At 36.9% G+C, this 24081-nt stretch overlaps 1 protein-coding gene across 1 annotated transcript; it reads right to left on the bottom strand.

The window, feature by feature from the left end:
* Positions 1-21855: 21855 nt before the first annotated feature.
* LOC113769301 (histidine-rich glycoprotein-like) lies at positions 21856-22356 on the bottom strand. Its single transcript, XM_027313763.1, has one exon. It carries the CDS (start codon positions 22354-22356, stop codon positions 21856-21858), a length of 501 nt encoding a protein of 166 aa, XP_027169564.1.
* Between the last annotated feature and the right edge of the window lie 1725 nt (positions 22357-24081).

Raw genomic sequence — 24081 nt, 5'->3', positions numbered from 1 at the left:
ATCAAGCATGAGATCAGTCCCCAAAACAAAGGTGGGAGTTCATAGAGCCCACCCATTTCATTTTACACCATAAACAAGCTAACCAAAGGCATGCTAGAGCTTAATCATGCTATATGACTTCCAAAAGACAAGATTCTATGAGTTGATCACTACTTACTTTGGTTGATGAACCAAACAGAATTTTCGACCCTTTCTCAGCCAAAGAAAACCGTGCAAAGCTCCTTGTTTTTGTAGCTAGATGCACTCTCCAAGTTTTAAGCTAAGTGGTCTTCAATTTTGGTGTGAAATGGTTGAGATTTGGTGCATGAAATGGAGTAGAATTTGATGAAGCAAGTTTGGTTCTTGCTCTTGGGAGAGCGGGCTGTCTTAGGAAGGAAGAGAGAGAAAATTTTGATCTAAATAAGGCTTCCAAAGGAAGCTTTAATGTGTGGCTAGAATTGGTGCAAAAGTCAACTCTCTCTCGCGCGCTTATGCGCGCGTTTCGTGCTCAATGCCTCTTGCATTTGTTTCACTAGTGCACTAAACCTCTAATGCACTTATATTCATATAAATATTATTCACCCTTAATTGTCCCAAAATAATGGTCTAAAGTCTCTCAATTAATCGCGCGCGTGAAAACGCGTATTTTCAATTTAGGCACGATAGAGTGAAACCTTCGAGAAATTCTTATAACGATCGTACCACTAACTATCATTTGAGTATTTAATCGTTAAAATACCTAATTTAGATCCATTGTATAAGTCTTTAATATTCCAAACCTAGTGTACTCTCAATCGGGTAAAATTTCCAAGCACTATTCACTGTTCTCACTAAACGCGCTCTCGAAAATTAATTTTTGAAACAAGTCACTTTAAAAATATAATGAAGCTATATTTCCACGTAATTAGGTTCAATAGGTCTAGAAAATAATACTCGGAATAAATGAACAAGTAAATAATTAAATAAGCTCAAAATAGGATTTTAATAGGAGTTTTACGAGTCCTCACATGAGTCGAGTATTAACTCCTCAAATCTCCAATAAATTTGTATCCATGCGTCTTTTGGAAAACTATCCACGCGTGAGTAGTGTATGCTAACTTAGAACTTATTCACGTTTAATTCCCGATTAACTTTTCTTAATCTGCTATTGTCCATTCTTAATTTCCCCAGGATAATCATACTCTCGAATATAATATCACCTTGAAACACTCGTGTTCATTATTTCTCACCTAAACAATCCTCCGAAAATTGAAGTTGTTAACGGGACATTTTAAAAGCATAAAGAAGACATTATTCCATACGAATGGATTTAAAATGGTCGTAATAAATTATTTGGGGAAAACAGGTGGATAAATACTTAATTAAACCATTAATATTCGATAAAAATAAGAAATTTTTCGGGTCCTCACATCCTCCCCTCCTTAACAGAATTTCGTCCTCGAAATTTACACCTGTGAAAATATCATTCCCTTCATGGTTAAGCCTATCAGATCGATCACCAACTTACGTTTTTCCAACTTATACTTGACAATTTCCATTCATTTGACTAGCAATCAAACCTTGATTTTTTCTTCAATAGGCATTTTAACTTCCGAGTCATAGAGCAACTTAATCGGCCTCATGTCTACCTCATATAGGCAATATCTTCACTTCTTTAAGGCAAATATTGTTAGTCCCACAGACAACCTAGAGGGGGGGGTGAATTGGTTTGATTAAAATCTTAACCAAGTTTATGCACTTTTTCGTTAATGAAAATTTACCTTCCTTTTTAGTAATGATCAACCAAGTAGATAAGAAGACAATAGCAATATTGATCAGAGAAGCAAGTATAGATAAGCAATGAATATTTTATTAAACAGAAATGTAAAATAGAGAGACAAACCAAGTGTCTACCAAGCTTAACCCAAACTTGAAGACCAAACACTAGGAAGAGCAACTTCTCTTTGATGAACGAAGATCAACTAGATGTACAATGGAGGGAGCACTTCCTCCTTGCCCTAAGCCTCACTTAGTCAAGCTAGGAAGTTTTACAATCACTCAGAAAACCCTCAACAAAGCTACACTAAAGATCCTTTCAACCACAAAAGAAATGCTCAACAGAAATTCACACCACTTTAAAACAAATCTGCTTTGGAGACTATTTTCTAGCTAAAATATCTCACTAGATCTTGTAAACAAAGTGTGCAAAAGTTTCTACTTCGTTCAGACCAGTTTGATTTTAAAGGGAACCAGAAATGGGCTTCATCAATGCTTCCAACGGATAGAAGGCAGCTGAAGAGTCAACTAGCCGTTGGGGCTGTCGGACGTCCGACGATCGAATCATCGTCCGAACCAATCGTCCGATGATAGCCAAGTTGAGGTTCGGACGTCCGATAAGTTCTTTGTCGTCCGACAACACAGCGTCCGACCTTGGGCCGAGAGCTAGCAAGTTATCTTGGAATTTTTCGGACGTCCGATGCGATTGATTAGCGTCCGATGGCAAGCGTCCGATCCTTCCGGACGTCCGATGCTTCTATGTGAGCGTCCGACGGTGCTTCCTTCCTGATGTTCTTCATCCTTTCGGACGTCCGACAGTTTCCTTTCGGCCGTCCGACCTGATTGTCCTGTTTTTGCTTCACATTTTGGTTGTTTTGCTTTTGATGACATATTCGAACCTGATTCTTGGATAGACAAAAACACTTGTTTTTGAAGAAGGTTAGATAAACATTTCAAAGTGCCAAGAATGACACACTTAAAAGACAATATCTTTGATCGGAACAAAACAATGACTAAATTCATTTATATTATTTCAATCTTGTTTGCCACATCCAAAGCATCGTAGTCTGGAGTCAATCAAACATATGCTTTCTTTGTTCCATCAGGCCTGATCAAAGTGTTCACTTTCTTGGACTGTATTTCAAAGAACTTTTGTGATCACCAAAACCAAGAATAACAAATATTGTAGTTATTTACTCCCAATCAGGAGTTGGCTACTTCCTCACGTAATATTTTAACTTCCTAGAGGCATATACAATCACCTTATCATGTTTTATCAATATACATTCTAAACCATCCTTTGAATCATCTGTGTAAATCACAAAATTACCTCCTACACATGTACACCGATTAACATTCTTCATCTCAAGATTTTCCCTTACATTTAGAACCTCAAATGGTTTGCCAAGTCTTGCACTCTTACAAAATTCCTTGATAAACCAAAGGTAGTATTCGGCTAACTCCGAGAATTTCAAATTTCAATATGCTTTTCTGGTCGTTTCCTCTTATGCAATCTTTCATTTTAGCTGAGTCAATAATAATTCCTTCCTTAGATGCTGTATAACCTAGAAAGACTATTTCTTCCAATCGAACTCACAGTTATTGAACTTAACAAAAGTTGGCGTTCTCTCGAGGTTCGTAAAACTACCATCAAGTGTCTTTCATGACCTTCTCAAACACTAGAGTATATCGATATATCATCAATAAATGCCAACACAGATTAATCCAATTACGACTTAAAACCTCGATGTATTAAGGCAATAATTGCTGCTAGTGCATTAGTTAACCCAAAGGGCATAATTGAAAATTCAAGCATCCCCATCTTGAATTGGAAGTGGTTTTAAACACATCAGTCCCTAGGATTCCCGGTTGGTAGTAACTCTATTTTAAATCCCTTATGCGCTGCTCCTGGCCCTTGATTATAATTCTCGTTTATGTGAGACTACGGAGTATTTATTCTTAATAGTCACATCGTTCAAGTCTCGATAATTTATATATATATAGCCTCAAGCGTCCATTCCAAATATGATATCTAGTCCTTAATCGTTAGTCTCATTCAATCCATCAAATATTTCCTTTCACTAACCCAAATCTCACCACTTTTAATATCTCAAATTGGCGATCAAACATTGGATCTCAACTTCAACATCAAGTTCTCAATTTGGTCACAATCCCTGGTCGCCTCCAAGACCTCAGGGTGGTCTATATTCTCAAGCCCAATCTCGATCACGTCTAACGCCGTTCGTGTCTTATTATGAGTCTAAAAGTGTGGGGCAAGATTTTGAATATACATATAAGTCGTAAACCAACCAAAAGCAGAGTAAAGTTTCATATGTCATAAGGATCATAATAAATACATCAAGTTGGGATAAGTTTATCAAACCATTTCAAAAGGGGAAGGGAAACAACGGGAGTATAGCAAAACGTGCCGAGTTACCAAGATACAAAATAACAAAAGATTTTCCCTTATACAAAAGATTAAATCTCCAAAAGTGCTAGTCTAATCTAGGGTAAAGTTATAACCTCTATCCCTCGAGTGGAGTTATCTACCCCTACTCGAAAATTTCCAACACTTAGACCCCTTTCTGACACTCGATTATTTTGTGGTGAATCTAGCTGGCCGCTGAACATTTCCTCTTTCTAGATGCACTGGGGCAATTCGAAAACTTATGCACGGTACTACCACATCTCAGACATTTTCCTTGTTTGCTCCAGCACTTGTCTTTGGTATGGTTAATCTTGCCACAATATCCACAATTCGCGTGAGAAGTGACGGCTTGACCAGTTTGAGGATTTCCTTTGTATTTCTTCTCTAGTTCTACGTTCTGGCGTAGCAACTCAGTTTTCTCTGCATATTCTTGTTTCCACCGTCCTTCCCAGTAGTCAGCCAATTTTCTTTGAAATTCTACCTCATTTCGAAGAATATCCATTTCCTTGCACATTTCTTCCAAAGTTGTTATCTTACCAGTTGGTTTAAGTCAAATACTAGCCTGCCAGGTAAATCAAAGGTTCAAAATAAGTAGCTATTCATAATGGACTCGAGTCTTAATACTCTTTCATTCTTTTGTTTATAGGTTACTCCGGAATGCAATTCTCAACTATTCTCTGCTTAATACGGGCGAGTTCTTAAATCTCCATGAGATTACTATCATTACATACAAACACAACCAGATACAGGGACCCCATTCCTTAATATAAAATTTTCATGTCTTAGTTCACTCTCCAATACTTGTCTACGAAGTTGTTCGAGAAGAGATCATAACCTCTTACTCCCACTAGTGTCTTATCGTATCCTCTTAAATCAATCTTACTATTTCGAGGTTAGGTTCCCCGTGAAATCTAGATAGGTACACTTCAAGAATCATTTCATTTTCACATTTCGTTGGGTCCCCAGGTGGGTTGATTGGTTTAGAGCTTTAGTGCTCCACTAATCGTGCTAGAGCATCAATCGTCTGGTTAATAGCAATAACTACACGATTATTTCCCTTCATTTCTAAGGTTTTGGTTCAGTCCAACAGTCATTCTATAATCACCCCCTTGAGCTTGGAGTTGCTTAACCCCTCGCCCTTAATCCTTTTTCACTCATTTGGCAACCCATAAATTTAACATGTTTAAAGGCATGATATAAAGTGAGTGCACATAAACGGAGTTTGAAAAGTGATACCTTTATTACGCCAAATAAATACAAGAATAAAAGAAAAGACACCGAAATAATCTCAAATGTGTACAACTTAATCATAGATTTGAAATTGTAAAGCAGTAAAGTCAAGCATGTCATGAGTAACGTTTTAATTGCCTCAAAATATAGAAAACATAGTAAAACAAGATACAAAATGCAATGGCCTTTAAATGAGTGCCACCCCGTCTATCTTTGGCAAAACTATTAAAATAGTTTAAATCACTAACTTAGTGATTGGCGGAGTCAAAAATCTTACTACCTCCGTAGAATCATTTTCATTTCCAGCACTAGGAGTTTTAGATCTCATGTCCCTTATCGAATATCTTATCATTCTCCACTTGCTCAACCAAGGTAACACACCCAGTCATCGGCTTATCCATACTGTCTTTAATTTCGGGCACTACCCTAACAAGTCGGGTCTTAGCTTTTTAAAGCTTCTCACAAGGAGCCTTTGTCTTCCTCGCTCCTTAAGTATCTCAATCTCCACTTCAAGAATTCTAGTAGTCTAGGCATCCGCAATTGCCCTCAGTTCTCGATTATCCCCTCGAGTTACCCTAATTTTCTCGCATAGCCACTTTTAATGATCGACCGCTATTAACACCCCATTATTTGGGTGCGAGCAAGTCCTTTGAAAATCACATGAAATCCTAGTTCTGTGAATTGGATTATCTCTCCAATGCTCCCTTAAGTCTTTCTCAAGAATGGGCCACCGGAAGGCGTCCCGAGACCATTTAATATCACCCTTATCTCCCATAACTTACCCTTAAAAGTAAAAGCTCATGTAAGTCCAGGTATATTCAAAAAACTAGATCTGATCATTTCGTACTATCCCACATGTATCACACAAAATCAAGACTCCTTGTCATCCACTAATTCAAACCTAGGTTCTAGTTTTCATTTTCACAAGCTGTCACTTAACTTTTCAACCAGTTCCACAGTCCGGCATCCTAAACTTTTAAGCCTAGGACACACTACAAATATCTGAAGCCTGGGCTCTGATACCAACTGTGACGCCCCCACTTCTCCCTAAGGCGAACCAAAGGGTATCCGTGGGACGCCCGCCCAGCTATCGCCAGGACTCAAGCAATTCCTTTCAAGCTTATTATCGGTCTACACAACACAAGTAAATAACTTAAATATAGTAAATGCGGAAGAGTTCAAGCTTAACAACAGTCATCCATTATCCAACCCGCACGTCAGGTGCTCAAAGTACATCATGAATCCCAAATATACATCATGCCCCAAAAGTTACATTTCAAATCCAAAAGTACAACCCAAAAACCAAGGCATAGCCAAAATGTAATAGAAACCCTAAACAAAAGCACATCAGGAGGGTTTCTCCAATACATCTCCGAGTTCAATCCTGTTAAGGAAAACAAATCTACATGGGGAGCAAAACGCTCGTGAGGCCAAGAACACACATGCAAGCACGTAGTCCAGATAACAGTCTCAAATAACAGTTTAAGAGATAATTACAAGTAATTAATAAAGCCAGTGAAAGTAAGCAGAAACAATTCAATGATATAGTAGCTCTCAAGAGCTAAGTTTCACTTGTTTTGCCAGTTCATTCGTATATCTTCCCGCGATGACTCTCCGTTAACCGGGTTGATATTTTCAAACCGTAGATAACCACTTACTTCTCATCCGTCCACCCTACACCGCTTCGGGCCCGCACGACATTTATAAGGCTATACTCCACGAGTATGCCAAGCAAGATCTCTCAAATAGATCAAGCTTATCATGTGATTCTCATGGCTCACCAAGGTACCCGATCAAACCCATGCCGGCTCGAGTTCCAAGGTCGGCCTATGAGTTTGGGCGTCCCCCATGTATCATGTAAGTGTCGAGAAGATTCACTCCAACGACGGATGCAGCCATAGCATACCATGTCATGTAATAAAGCATTCGACAGGTTTAAGCATGTATTTCAGGTCATGTAAACCAGGCAAAACATGTTAAGCATGAGTCATTTGTTTCAAATGAGAACGAGTGCGATAAAGTGCACACTCGACTCCATTTTTCAAAACCAAGTAGGCTAAGCATGTAATCAGGTAAGCCAAGCATGAATCAAGTCCATAGAGTTCAAATAGCCATACACTTGACACTCACCGAGCAAATCAAGAAGAAATATTTTCTGGAAGTTCAAGTGTTCACTGTAGGATTCTCTTGAAGGTCCTCGAGTGCACCTGAGCAAAATATAATGTATTATCATTCACGTGCCCCAATTATCAAGGAAGATTGTATGTTAGTACAATCTAAGAAAATTTCATGAAAACGAACCTCAATTACTCGTAAATCGAGGTTCAATTACAGCTTCTTAAAGTACAAGAGCGATCGAGTTTTCATTTTGGAAAATCAAGTATAAAACGGTCAAGTAATATCGAAGGAATAAGGAGTGCTTGAAAACTCCCTTCCTTTGGAATCCGGAAAATTTTCAGTTTTGATACAATATTTTGGAAAATCGTATCTCACATTCTACATATCAACAATTGGAAAACTTGGTACCGTTGGAAACCTCTTTGAAAGTACTAAAAGTTCTTAGAAGACACTTTTCATGATTCTAAATGGAAGATATTCAAAAATGGGCTCAAAGTTACTGTTTCAGAGTACTTAAGGTTGTGTTGGGGTTGGTTTTTCGCTAACTTTGGAAATTCGGCAAAATTCACACATTGCGAGCTAGCCTCTGAAATCTATAACTCAATTAGAGTTGCAAGTAATGCTTTTAACAGAAAAAGTGGATCAAGAATCGGAGTTTCGAGCACCGAGATACGGTAGCTCAAAGTTAGGGAAAAATTCAAAACTGGTGAACAAATTTCCAGATTTGAGCTTCCAACTTTGGGACTTTAGTTAGGTATCGAAATGGATTTGGATTGGTACAAAATTTGGTAGTATAATACTCCTATATAAAGAGTATCCCTTTACGAAATTTCATGGAAAAATACCTTCGGGAATGTAGTCACTCAAACAACCAAAGTTTCGAAAATCCTAAGACAAAACTGCCTTGAGCCTTTTGTTTTCCATTCCAAACATTTGGTCAAGGAAAAATTCCTCAAACATGGCTCATTAGTGTAGGCAAAGCCTAAGGAACATTCATGGCACATTTCATAAGTGTTTAGCACCAAAATATTCAGTTAGCAAGTCTACACCAAGCCTTGCATCAAATCTGTCCAAAAGTTAGGGTTTTCAAGAGCAGGGCAGGTTCCGTATTTTGATCATAAATCGCTCAAATTAACTCGGAATTGGGCATGGTTTATGGAATTGGAAAATAAATTCATAGAGCTAAAATTTCACAGAAGAAATCATTCTGAAATTTGGCACACAGCTAGCTCGAATTCGAGCCACAAGTTGCAGCCTCAGCATTTCGTTCCAGGAAAACAGAGAAACAGAACAGCCGACTTTAAATGGTTGGGTTGGCTCTCATAGATGGAACCAGAATGTGAATTTTATACCGTCAGAAAGGTGGGAATGTCTAGTTTCAAATGCCACTAACGGCACTAGATTTTGACGTCGGAGTACAAAGTTATGGCCGAAACACGAAAACTGGTCAGAGCATTACGGGAACAGTTCCAGATTTACTAGCTTTGTGAAATCGATTCATTTGACCCACCAAACCTCAATATTTTTCAATGAAATTTTTTACACCATCTATACAACATATAAAAATCATATATAAGCCATTAAATCCCCAAAATTCTGCAGAAATAGGTACGTTCAAAGCAGGGGCAGAATCGGAACTTTTTACTCCATGCACCCCTTGAAGTTTCTACTAATAATACACCATTAATCTACCATTTTGTGCACTAAACCAACATTAAATCCATCATCAAGCATGAGATCAGTCCCCAAGACAAAGGTGGGAGTTCATAGAGCCCACCCATTTCATTTTACACCATAAACAAGCTAACCAAAGGCATGCTAGAGCTTAATCATGCTATATGACTTCCAAAAGACAAGATTCTATGAGTTGATTACTACTTACTTTGGTTGATGAACCAAACAGAATTTTCGACCCTTTCTCAGCCAAAGAAAACCGTGCAAAGCTCCTTGTTTTCGTAGCTAGATGCACTCTCCAAGTTTTAAGCTAAGTGGTCTTCAATTTTGGTGTGAAATGGTTGAGATTTGGTGCATGAAATGGAGTAGAATTTGATGAAGCAAGTTTGGTTCTTGCTCTTGGGAGAGCCGGCGGTCTTAGGAAGGAAGAGAGAGAAAATTTTGATCTAAATGAGGCTTCCAAAGGATGCTTTAATGTGTGGCTAGAATTGGTGCAAAAGTCAACTCTCTCTCGCGCGCTTACGTGCGCGTTTCGTGCTCAATGCCTCTTGCATTTGTTTCACTACTGCACTAAACCTCTAATGCACTTATATTCATATAAATATTATTCACCCTTAATTGTTCCAAAATAATGGTCTAAAGTCTTTCAATTAATCGAGCGCTTGAAAACTCGTATTTCCAGTTTTGGCACGATAGAGTGAAACCTTCGAGAAATTCTTATAACGATCGTACCACTAACTATCACTTGAGTATTTAATCGTTAAAATACCTAATTTAGATCCATTGTATAAGTCTTTAATATTCCAAGCCTAGTGTACTCTCAATCGGGTAAAATTTCCAAGCACTATTCACTGTTCTCACTAAACGCGCTTTCGGAAATTAATTTTTGAAACAAGTCATTTTAAAAATATAATGAAGCTATATTTCCACGTAATTAGGTTCAATAGGTCTAGAAAATAATACTCGGAATAAATGAACAAGTAAATAATTAAATAAGCTCAAAATAGGGTTTTAATAAGAGTTTTACGAGTCCTCACATGAGTCGAGTATTAACTCCTCAAATCTCCAATAAATTTGTATCCATGCGTCTTTTGGAAAACTATCCGCGCGTGAGTAGTGTATGCTCACTTAGAACTTATTCACCTTTAATTCCCGATTAACTTTTCTTAATCTGCTATTGTCTAATTTCCTCAGGATAATCATACTCTCAAATATAATATCACCTTGAAACACTCGTGTTCATTATTTCTCACCTAAACAATACTCCGAAAATTGAAGTTGTTAACGGGACATTTTAAAAGCATAAAGAAGACATTATTCCATACGAATGGATTTAAAATGGTCGTAATAAATTATTTGGGGAAAACAGGTGGATAAATACTTAATTAAACCATTAATATTCGATAAAAATAAGAAATTTTTCGGGTCCTCACATTTCCTTTCACAAATCCCTCCACTAGAAGCTTTAATCCTCCTTAGTAAGCAACTTTGATGGAGTAATCTACAATTTCAATAGTTGGAAATCAAGATTGAAGCAAGGAATTGAAGTTGAGGTTGACAAGTTTCTCTTGTTTCTTCCTCTAGGAGGTTCGGCCAACTCAAGCAAAAATGAAGATGATCTTGGTCAAATTTTGTATTTAGTAAAGGTGAAGAAAAGTTGGTCAAGTCCACCATCCAATCGGGTTGCGACACATGGCACTTTTAATGGTTCAAGTTTATCTTCTTTCTTCCAATGGTTAATCTATCTAGGTAATCTCTAATTATCTCCTAACACCTAGTACTTTAATCTCTTTGTGCAAAACTTAACCTAATTGGCCAAATTTCTCTCACTTAACGTACTAGCGGGTCCCACGTCCAATATACACTCCAAACTTAACATGAACTAACTTATATCAGGAAAATGATTTAAAATCTCTATTCACTTATAAAATCTCTAAAAAAATCAATATCATAGGGTATAGTGAAGAAAATGCATGAGACAAAATAAAATAAAAGAATATAAAATAAGGAAAATTTACGGGTCCTCACACTCTCTCCCCTTAAAGAAATTTCATCCTCGAAATTTCCTTTTCAACGGAATCTATCAAAATCTGCATTAGACGGCGGATCATATCTTCTACGTCCTCAGACGAGTCGGAAACCTGAAGTTGCTCTAGAAAATTCACCCGAACCGATATTTTCGATCCAGTCCCTTTCCCCTTCGTCTGTCCAGGGTTAGTCTTGATTGGTTGCTTGGTTCGTTTCCCTTCGCGTAGTACAACTGGGCAATTAGCAACCTGATGATTGGCACCCCCACAACGCAGGCATTTTCTCCTTCTTTTCCAACAATTCACCTCAGTATGATTGATTTTTCCACAATAGCCACAAGATAGGTGTGGAATTGAGATTTGATCTTCTGGTGAGGCCCCTCTCGGAGTACCTTCTTTAGGTGACCCCAAAATTCTCACACCACTAATTCCTCTACCTACCTTAGCGAGTGGCCTACCTGGATCACCTTGTTCTTGCCTTTGGATTTCACTAAGTGCATCCCTTTTCTTTGCATGGAAGGCCTTCACCTAGGGATGGCAATGGGGGTGGGTGCCCGCGGGGGGCTCTCGGGGCGGGGGGGAATTATTTCCCCCCGCTTAGAAACGGGGCGGGTCCCCCGCCCCATCCCCCGCCCCACCACCCGCAAAACAAAAAAAAAAAATATAAATATATATAATATGTAAGTTAATTAGTTATAAATTTATGATAATGATATTATTAGTTAGATGTATTATATAATGTATATTAGTTTATGTAATATAATTGATATTATCAATTATATGAATAATTATGCATGTCTACTAATAGAATTTATTAATTAGTTATATTAAATTTACTAATACATTTATACTAAATTTCTAATTACACTTAATAGAATAACACTTTTTTCTCAAAAAAAAGCACAAACACAATAAAGAATTAGTGATTGCATTTGTACTAAAAGTGAAAACTTGACTATTTTAGTAATATTTATTTCATCATATTGGATTGTATTCAAATAACTTCTGTTTGATTGTTTTTATGAGTTTCAATTGTAAAAGTACAATGAATAATAATTTGGTGATGTGTTGATATTTTAGTACTTGATTATTTATTAAAATTTAATTATAATAAAATTATATAATAAAATTTTATTAACCCCACGGGTGCCCCCGCGGGGGAAGCGGGGCAAGGCGGGGCGGGGGGAGCAGGAAACGAGGGACGGGGCGGGGGACGGGGGGAACTAATAGGCAACGGGGTGGGGGGCGGGGGAGGGGTCCCCCGCCCCAACCCCGCCCCGTTGCCATCCCTACCTTCACTTGTGCACCTGAAATTTCTATCCTTTGGCTTTTCTCTGGAACTTCCGTAAAAGTATTAATTTGTGCCCTTGCTAAAGTCTCTGCTAAAATCCCTTCGCATTGCCTTTCCAGTTCGATGTTCTCGTGCAATAGCTCAATTTTCTCCGAGTATTCATGTTTCCATCGCTCTTCCCAGTACTCGGCTAATCTCTTTTGAATCTCTATTTCGTTTCGAAGAATCTCGATTTCCTTATACATACCAACCAAGTGTGTCATCTCGTGGATTCGGTGGAACTCAAGTGATATCTTGCCAGGCAAATTAATGAATCATAAGAAGTAACTAGGTATAAGTGGCAATTTAACCATATAACTGTTAAGTTCCTTTGCTCCCAATTCAACCACGGAAGATTAAACTTAGATATGCTCAAATGAAATAGGCGGGAAAGTAGAACATAGTTAGGACAATATCTTATGATACTATACCACGTATTACGTATATACATATTGAAACCTTAAAGCATACTTCGTATATCAAGAGTTTCACACCTTATGCCACATCTTTATTTCCAAAATCTCTCTACCTACTTCCAAAATTCTCAATCTCGGTACGCTAATAATCAAGCCAAGTTCATATGGGAACATTAGTGGATAGGTATCAAGAAACTATAGACAAGGGTAGTTTGTCGAGGACCAAACTACGGGTATCCGATATCCAAAATGAGGTAGAGACCTAGATCATTGCAGTCAGGCCATCTCAAATCAAATAAACACTTATCAAGTCCTCACTGTCATAGCAAAAGAAAACAGGTCTTTGGTGTGAATTCCGCAATGTACCCTACAATCTAGTCACCCTCTAGAAAACGCTAGCCAGATTAGTATGAGATTAGTCCATGATAACACTTCCAGATCCAACCCCCTCGATCAGTCTAATTACTAGGTCCAATATAAAGATCTTCCGTGCCTTGTTCTTGGCCATCACGACTTACCTCAAATTCAATCAAGATACAGACTCTTATTCTAGCGCTCTCCACCCTTTGGAACTCAGGTCCAAGAACCTAAAATAAGATAATTCACAACTCGAGTCGGCCGGTCCCAAGAGTAAATCATCCATATCAAAGATTCTTACCCGACATACATATCTATTGTCTGCAAGTACCATAAGAAAGGCTTGAAACCTATAACATGTCATGATTCATAACTTATGCTCGAAAGAACACTTAGACCTTTAGGCCCATTCACGAAATTAGGACCATAACACCACTTGGACCAAACTCACTCCGCGCAGAGACCACGCGAACCTGGCTCTGATACCACCTGTGACGGCCCCACCTCATCTTAAGGCGAAACAAAGGGTTCGGCGAACTGCCTGCCCAACTCTCGCCAGAACTACGGAGTCGAATCACTCAAACCCGATATAGCGCATAAACGAATCCCCAAGAGAACAATCAATCGAAGACTACTAAGTTGAGAAACATGAGTTCTACACTGTAAGGTACCATGGTACTTCGATTAAACGCCTTAACGGAAACGAAAATGAAGACGAAAATGCAAATGGAAAGTGGACACATCACAATCCGACCAAGATATGGCCAGATTTGGTGAACAGTTCCCACCAGAATTTTCTTTCCTTGTTCAAATGCCGCGCTCGTCCGATCGTCCAATGGTTACAAGTAGCATCTCAATAAACGCAAAAGTACTCTCTCAAATGAATACACTTAATGTACATGATAAAACACTTATATACATACATTGAAAACTTTACAATTAAAAGCGTGATACTTAATTAAAAGGCAATTAGGTTTTTGATTACACAAGAGCTAACAAAAAAGCGTTTACACTAGCTCAACCCTTTTCTCAAAATCACGGTTCAAAGTGTGGTTCCCTGTAAGGAAAACAAAGATAACGGGAAGGGGATGAGCTTACGCTCAATGAGGTACCAAAATAATAGCAATTAAGAATCGTGGAACTTCATATTCAATTAGTCACATTTGCAAATCAAATAAAGAAATGAACAAACACCATAGATAGAAAGGATATGGGTGGCTCTCAGGAGCCCAAAATTTCCAGTTGCAGTACTTGATCCAAACCCGTTAACTCTCCGTCAACGTATGAAGAACAACCATGTCCGTAGACCCCCACTTTACACCAAATTCCGTCCACCAAACTTACCTCTTACCGGGCTCGAACACCTCAACAGAAATAGAAGTGGTAATACTCGAGTATACCGAAATCAAGAGTCTCAATACCCAAAGATTCCCAGAAACAGACTACCATGGTTCGTTATTTAATCGACCATTCCCTTGCCGTCTCGACTCGAGTAACTTAGCCACAGGATTTGAGTTCAGAGGTCACAGAAAGGTCGTTGAATACAAGTCTCCAAACGACGTCAGAACAGATACAGATACAGATAACAGATTCAAATTGACACAGTATATAGGCATACAGACAGACAAGAGAACGAGTGTGATAAACTACACCCTCGTCTCAAACAGAATAAATAGATAGTACAGTCATTCAAATCACAGATTGTGTGAGGATCCGAAAATTTTCTTATTTTATTTTATTTTACTGTCTTAATTAATTATTTAATTCGACTATTTAAAATTCATTTATATGGAAAAACGCCTCTCTTATGTTTTTAAAGCATTTTTTTAGAAAATTACTTTTCGAAAACTCATTTAGTTCGGAACAACAAGTACACGTTTTTCGAGATTATATTTGAATTGAGAGTGTATTAATTTTGAAAAAGTAAGAATGATCAATAGTAAATTAAGAAAAAGTCATGAGGACACGTAAAAATTTATTTATTTTTAAACTCCTGTTACGAGTTTATTAAAATATTTAATTGTCCGTTTGCCCCGAATATTATTTTCTAGTCTCTTGAGACCTAATTACATTGATCTATAACTTACTTATATTTTTAGAGCGGCTCGTTTCAAAAATTAATTTCTCAAAACCCGTTAAGTGAAAATAGTGAATACGCAATTGGAGTAAATAATTGATTCGAGAATACAATAAGTTTAGAAAATTGGAGACTTGTACATTAGTCTCAAATTAAGTATTTTTATGTTTAAGTGCTCAAGCATTAGTTAGTAATACAATCGTTATAAGAATTTCTTGAAAGATAAGCGTTATCGCGCAAAATTGGAAGTACGCGTTTTTACGCGCGCGATCAATTAAGGGACTTAAGGCCTTTATTTTTTGACCATTAAGAGTGAATAATAATAGTATAAATATAAGTGCATTAGAGGTTTAGTGCACAAGTGAAACAAACCTGAGAGGAAACAAGCACGAAACGCGCGCGTACGCGCACTCTCCTTAGTTGACTTTTGGAGCATTTTGGGCCACACAATCTTAGGCTTCTCAAGGGAGCATCACACCAGATCAAAACCCTTCTCTTCTCACCTCAAGTGCTGGCCAAACACTCTCTTTTCCCTCCCAAAACAGCCGACCAAACAACAAAGGAAAGAAAGGAAGAAAAGCTTCTTCATTCTTGCACCAATCTTCCTCCATTTCATCTCAAAATTTGCATCCAACTCACAAACCACTTGGAGATTCACTTAGGCAAGGAGAAGAGCTTCACTTCCACGGTTTCTTGGAGCTTTCTTGTGGCCAAAAAAATCTGACCTTTAGCATCTAAGAAGGTATATGATGATCAAGCCCTTAAATCTTGTCTTATGGAAGTAGTAAAGCATATATAAGCTCATGCATGCTTGTAGGTAGCTTGTTTATGTTGGAAAAATTGTTGTGTGGGTTCTATGAACTCCCACTTTGGTTGGATGAACTGATTTGATGATTGATGATGAAATTAATGGTGGTTTAGTACTTAAATTAGTGGATTAATGTTGTATTGTTGGTAGAAAATCAAAAGAGGTGCTTGGAGCAAAAGTGACCGTTTTTACCCCTGCCTTGTCCGACTACTTTTGTGCAAAATTTTGAGGTTATAATGGCTTGTTTATATTTTTTACATGTTATATTGGTTGTGTAAAAAGTTTCATTAAAAAATAACTTGATTTGGTCACTCAAATGTTGAAATTTCAAAAGGTTAGAAAACTGGAATTTTGTTCCCGGATTGCCCAGGCAGTCTTCTTGTTTCGGCCATAACTTGTTGCTCCGATGTCAAAATTGAGTGCCATTTGTGGCATTGGAAACTAGACATTTCCAGCTTTCCGTTGGTATAAAATGCATATCCTGGTTCCACTTGAGCAAACCAAACCATTCGTTTGAAATTCGCTGTCCTGTTTCGTTGCTTCCTGGAAGGCAGCACATGAGCTGTAACTTGATGCTCACGAACGAGCTAGTTATGGACAGATTTTGAAAATGGTTTCTTCTGAGAAACTATAGCCTTATGAGTCTATTTTCTAACACCACCAACCATGCTCAATTCCGAGTTGAATTGAGTGATTTATGATGAAAATTCGAATCTGGTCTTGTGAAGGAATACCATGCATTTGGACAGATTTGAAACTAACAATGATTTGGGACTTGTTATCCGAAGCTTCTTAGTGTAAATCACCTATCAAATGTACCTTGGACATATTTTAGACATTACCCACTGGAATGGACCATGTTTGAGATGTTTCTTGACCAAATGTTTGGAAACAGCAAAACAGAAGTTCAAAGGCAGCTTAGCCTTGGAATTTCTTATGATTTCAACGTTTCCGTCAACCAACTTTCCGTACATATTTTTCTATGAAAATTGGCAGAGGTATAGTCCCTATATGGTAGTATTATACTGCTAAATTTGGCACCATTCTGAGTCCGTTTCGCTGGTCAACTAAACTTCCAAAGTTCATGATTTGAGTTGGGAAAACCCTTGTTTAACAAGGAAATCTTAGTAGCTTTGAGTTACCATATCTTGGTGCTCAAAACTCCGAATCTTGTTCAGTTTGCTTTGTTTTAAACTTTGAATGCAACTCTAATTGATTTCAAATTTGAAAGGCTAGTTCAAATCCTGTGCAATTCACCGAATTTCCAAAGTTGGCGAAAAATCAACCCCGAAACTGTCTATCGAGCTTAAAACAGCGACTTTGAGCTAATTTTTGAATACCTTCTATTTGGAATCATGGGAAAGTGTATTCTAAGAACTTTTAGTACTTTGGAAGAAGTTTTCAACGGTACCAAGTTTTCTAATTTTGGACTTGTAATGAGTGAGATACGATTTTTCAAAGATCTCGTATCAAAACTGAAATTTCCGAATCTTAAGGAAATGGAGTTTTTTTGAATTTTCCTTATTCCTTTGATATCACTTGAACGTTTTACACTTGATTTCAAAGATGAAAACTCGATTTCTCTTGTGTTTTAAAAATCCCACTTTTGAGCTTTGATTCACGAGTAATTTAGGCTCGCTTTCGTGAGATTTTCTTGGATTGTACAAACGTACAATCATTCGTAATAATTAGGGTCTATAAATGATAGTTCACTATTAATTGCTCAAACTCGCACAAGGACCTTCAAGAGGATTCCACGGTGGACGCTTGAACGTCAAGTGGCATTTCTTCTTTGTTTATTTGGTGAGTGTCAAGTATGTATTAAATGTTTATGTGATTGAGATATTAGTTGTACAAGTATTATACATGATACGTAAACTTGCTGAGCCGAGTGTGTACTTTATCGCACTCGTTCTCATTTGAAATAAATGACTCATGCTTGACCTGACGTGGCTTGCTTGATCCGACTTGTCTTGACCTGACGTGGCTTACTTGACCCGACTTGTCTTGACTTGGAAAATATGTTATGGCTGCATAAGTCGATTAGAGCGATGTCTCATCGACCTCTGAACGATAGCAAGTACCACACCGATCTGAGTGGGAGGTACCTTTCGAATCGTCTCATAACCCTAAAGCATTCTAAGTCGATTGGAACGATGTCTTATCGACCTCTGAACGCTAGCAAGTACCACACCATTTTGGTGGGAGGTACCTCTCGAATCGTCTCAGTGCCCTAGACCTCTGAACGATAGCAAGTACCACACCGATCCGGGTGGGAGGTACCTCTCGAATCGTCTCAGAATTCTAAAGCATTCTAAGTCGATTGGAGCGATGTCTCATCGACCTCTGGACGATAGTAAGTACCACACCGATTCGGGTGGGAGGTACCTCTCGAATCGTCCCAAAACTATAAACTGAACGATAGTAAGTACCACACCGATTTGGGTGGGAGGTACCTCTCGAGTCGTCTCAGAAACATACATGGAATATGTGAAGGGCTACGAACTCAATTACCTACCCAGGGGACGGGGTGTCATCCCGAAAAGGTATTAAAAATTGAATTTGGGCAAAATAAAAAATCATTACCTCCGGAGAGCTTCTGCATCCTACTCAAGGGTGTTTATTATAAATTGTGAAATTCCTTGAATGTTATAGTTTCACTAGTGTGTAAGTGCTATTATTATTGAAATAATTGTCTTGCAGGTTTTCTTGGCCTCACGAGCATCCGCTCACCCCGTTAGACTTACTTTCTTTAACAGGAGCTGAAATGGAAGGAATGATGGAGAGGTCGACTTGATGGCCTTTTATTAGAATTTTGAATGTATTCATTTAGTCAACTTTTGGAAGCTGTATATTTTGGGATTGTAAGATGTTTTGGTAACTTATGATATAAGATTTAATCGATTATTAAGGAATTGACCTTTCTTTATATTTTCGACTTTTAGTACTGATTGGTTATTCTTAAGTTTGAATTGAATTTGTACCGAGTCCTGACGAGAGTTGGACAAGCGTCCCGCAGACACCCTAGGGTTCGCCCTTGGGAGAAGTGGGGCATCACAGATTGCAAGTACAGAAACCAAGTTAAGCAACAATGAAGGGAGTGGTACACTCACCAGTTCAAGTAAAACAAATTCAAACGTTCCCCCCTGAAGTACTTCCTGGATCACCAGCATGTCCTACAATGATCAAAGTAAAACAATTATGGTTCCTATGGGAACGACATTCACAAATAAAACTCAACTATGAGTCGTATGCCTAACCAAACGAACTACGAATGTAAGGGTGCAAAAGCGTGATTTTGGAACGAAAAGATAACGAGAGGACCTAGGGCTTGAACGACCCAAAAAGCCCTTCATTTCTACCAAAAGGCAACTCAAACTTAAAGAGACCAAACGGCCTAGAAAATTGGACAGAATCTCCCCTAAATTTGCTTACTTTTCCATCCTACAATCAACACCAACTCATCTCAAATCAACCACATGCAAATCATAGACTATAAAATACACCTTTCGGCACAACAACCACAACTGAAGCTACACTTATCGGATTGAAACAAATTTTATGGTGTTTCGAACCCAAAACATAAACCTACATTTCTTATGAAGACCTCCAAAGCAAAATCATGCATTTTCATGGTCAAAAATGGAAATCTCCACGAAAATGGAATTCTGTCCGCGAAACAGGGCTCATGGGCAGTCAAGGGTATTTCTGTCATTTCATATGCTACAGTACTCGAGTTGAGCTGAAATTTTAGAAACAGCTAGTTAACACCATTTTCTACAACTTTCATGTTTTAACCTAAACCTAATTCGGCCTCTAACATGCACGAATAAAGCTGGTCAAAACAGGGCAGATTTGAACCCTAAAACTGAAATTTCCGCACAAATTCTAAAATTTTCCGCAAACAACCGCAATTAATGCACAACGGCTCCATTTAACACAATTTAGAGCTATCAATCCAAAGCCAATCATACCCATCATATGAAAACAGAAAAATCCCCAAAAAAATCAGAAATTTATATAACTCCACTTTAATTCATGAAATCTTCCATAAAACAACCTATTTAACCACCACAAGTCACTAATTTGGCATTAGCATGAACAAAGAGGAAGTTTGTAAGCAAAGTACATTGACACCTCAAGAAAGATGATAACTTAGGCTTTTCCTTTCACAAATCCCTCCACTAGAAGCTTTAATCCTCCTTAGTAAGCAACTTTGATGGAGTAATCTACAATTTCAATGGTTGGAAATCAAGATTGAAGCAAGGAATTGAAGTTGAGGTTGACAAGTTTCTCTTGTTTCTTCCTCTAGGAGGTTCGGCCAACTCAAGCAAAAATGAAGATGATCTTGGTCAAATTTTGTATTTAGTAAAGGTGAAGAAAAGTTGGTCAAGTCCACCATCCAATCGGGTCGCGACACATGGCACTTTTAATGGTTCAAACTTATCTTCTTTCTTCCAATGGTTAATCTATCTAGGTAACCTCTAATTATCTCCTAACACCTAGTACTTTAATTCCTTTGTGAAAAACTTAACCTAATTGGCCGAATTTCTCTCACTAAATGCACTAGTGGGTCCCACGTCCAATATACACTCCAAACTTAACATGAACTAACTTATATCAGGAAAATGATTTAAAAACTCTATTCACTTATAAAATCTCTAGAAAAATCAATATCATAGGGTATAGTGAAGAAAATGTATGAGAGAAAATAAAATAAAAGAATATAAAATAAGAGAAATTTACGGGCCCTCACAACATTGGTCGCGTAACCATCGTTATTGATATGCCTAGCATAAGTTTTTAGATGGACAATGATAACAAGAAGAATTTTAGAAAAAGTAATAGAGTATTATAGATTCACCAAGATCCCAACAAGCAATTTGAATTGTCAGTTTCTTGTGAAATTTTCAATTGAGTATATATATTTTCTTTAAAAAAATCCTATAACCATAAACAACAAAAAGAAAAATAACTAAATTAATTAATTTTACAAACTAGTTGAAGAAATATGCAAAATAAGTCCTTAATATTACAAATCACAATCTCAAATTCGATTAAAATTACAAATCTCCAAAGTGATATTGATTTCATATATCACCAATGTCAATTTCATAGTACACTGAATAAAATAGAATTTAATATAATTTTTATGTCTATATCAATTGCCTCGTATTACTTTCTCCAAGTAATCCTACTTGCATTGCTATTTGGATCATATTTCATAGTGAAGTTAGTGTGAATGATGTTACACGTATCTTAATAATTCTTAACTATTTCTAGTAGTCTTTTGTTCGAAACTAATAGCAATAGGTCTTGTTCACTTGTACTATGATTTTTTAAGTTTCTAGACCTATAGGCATAACACAAAGTTTTAGCAATCAAAAGTAAAACAATTTTGACTGTAACAAGCAAAATGTACATCTTGTTATTATATTTTGATTTAGGATAATCTTGTTTAAACACTGTTTTGAAGTTGTTCAAGACAACTAAAATACCAATGGAAACTTGAAATATGTCACAACCTAACAATCATGTTTTTTATTTTTTATTTTTTTTATTTTATTTTTGGTAAAAAAAGTTCTCTGTTATTTTGAGACTAGAATTTATTTAGACATGAGAACAACGTTGTACAGTTACAGCGCTAAATATTTGATCATCCGAAAATGAATGATTCTGCTGGTCCTTGTGATGACGGTGCTCCCGCCGGCGGATTTGCTATTCCTGCATAAGGAGATGGTGCTGCATCTGATCCTCCCACCGGAGTCGGTGGCTGGACCCCCCAGGGTGATGGACCTGATGGTCCTTGTACTGATGGAGGCACTGGTGTTGTTACGGGTGATGGTGAAGGTTTTGGAGGGTGGCCTTTGTGGCCGTGGTGTTTGTGACCATGATGGCGGTGGCCGTGGTGGTGGTGGCGGCGGCCATGGTGGTGGTGGTCATGTGGTCTTGGTGCATCTGCGGCTGGTGGCTCTAATGAATCAAGATTAAACTGCCCGTCATTAGACCCTTCTTCTGAAGGATCTAGCCACAGTTCATCATCAGATTCTGAAAATTCATGTGAATTGTCGGAATCAGTATTTGGCTCAGGTCGAGCTTTTGAATTGGTGATGAGTGCCACAACTAAGAAGAACACTAGCAAGTGTTTGATAGACATGGCTGCAGGTGAATTTCTTGTCAATGTGCAACCTAACAATGATGTTATCCATGCCGGATATAGCTACTAACTTTATTAAGATTGATTATGTTATTTAATAGGTCAACTAAACCAGTAGAGTAAAAATAGCAATATGCAGTTGTTCCTATTACTGATGTAATTAACTTCTCATTATTACTTAAATCTAAAACCAAAGGAAGTAAATATATTAGTTCAAAAACAACTATATGCAACTTTTTAAAAAAAATAAATTCAGACGCTAATCCCACAAAAAAAGAGGTTTAGTTTACATCAAACAACTAACTTTTAGAATCAAAATTTCTCAAAATTTTTGCCAAATTCCTAGACATGACTAAGAGATAATGAATTGAAGAGACAAATAAACTAAAGAAATATGAACTTACTAAATCAGAAAATTATAGATGAAAATGAATAAAAAATCTTATTTATAATGGATAATTGTAAGGAAGGAATTTAAAGAAAAAATATTATATGCTGAAATGTTATGATTGTATCAAAATTAAAAATAAAATAAAATATGTTGGAAACAGTGTGGCATCTCATCATGGAAGTTTATGATGAGATAATGAAATGATGGAATTAAAGAGAACAATGGAATTGATCAGATAAAAGATTATTAAAACATGGCAATTAAAATATGCATTAGATATAATTGAAATAGATAAAAAGCATATTTTGAAAGTATAAAAAAAGATCCCAATATTCATGTTACTCAGAAGAAAATTTTGAAATGGGTAAGTATAGAAAGTTGAAAATATAAGAGATATTTGACATTTGATGCAAATAATGTAAATCTAGCAATTCATACTTTAAAGACTGTCATGTGTGAGTAGGTTGAGTGGAAATGCAAATGCAAAAATAATAGTTGGGACAAAAGAATTTGGAACAATGCAGGAAACCAATATAAAAAGATGAATGAACTAGTAAATGGATACATAATTGATTTACATATTACATTACATTATAATTTTAAAATTGCAATAAATTATTCATGGGGTGACTGTTTGGTCTACATAGACACTGTATCAATTTGGTAAGAGTTTAACATATACACTCAATAATATTATTGCTATATGATTCATAAGTAAAAAGAAAAAATTGTACAATTTGGCTTTAGGCTATGTTGGATGTGAAGAAAATCGATGTTGACACAGAATTTTTTAATTAACTTCCTCTCATCCATTTGTAAAGGCCATTCAATTAAATTTTCAACCTTATACAAATAACTTTTACCAAAGAATGGCAATAGAAGATAAAAAATAAATTTATCTAAATTAGAGCGAAAGAGGACCTTGTTTTAGTTTGAAATCAATTGTACCCCAAACCTTACGTAGTTTTGAAAAACAGACAGAAAGAAAATGAATAACCAGAGAGTTTCTGTGCTTGCAACTAGATGGGTATAGTAAGGTTCTCATAAGAGTTAGCAAAAATATTGTATTATAATCGGCTCTACATTTTTTTTTTTTTTTGTAAATTGATATGATTTTATCATTTTTTTTTATTAAAGAGCGTAGATAATAAGTAATCTTAAAAACGGTTTGATTTTTTCAAAGGAACTCAAATTTTGGGATAGTCAAAGAGTAAAAATATGATATCAACAATGAGATGGAGAGAGTATTAAAATTCTATAAAATTTTTGTATCTTTGCCCTAGTTTATATGTAAGCAATTATTTTGCTCCATTCAATTTACTTGTCTATTACTT

The sequence above is a fragment of the Coffea eugenioides genome, chromosome 4, assembly GCF_003713205.1.
Source record: "Coffea eugenioides isolate CCC68of chromosome 4, Ceug_1.0, whole genome shotgun sequence".
In the NCBI taxonomy this organism is placed as follows: domain Eukaryota; kingdom Viridiplantae; phylum Streptophyta; class Magnoliopsida; order Gentianales; family Rubiaceae; genus Coffea; species Coffea eugenioides.
The sequence above is the reverse complement of the archived record's forward strand: the minus strand, read 5'-3'. Positions and strand labels throughout refer to the sequence as shown.

Coding starts and splice junctions, on each gene's coding strand:
- LOC113769301 (XM_027313763.1), bottom strand. CDS start 22,356: ATGTCTATCAAACACTTGCTAGTGTTCTTCTTAGTTGTGGCACTCATC.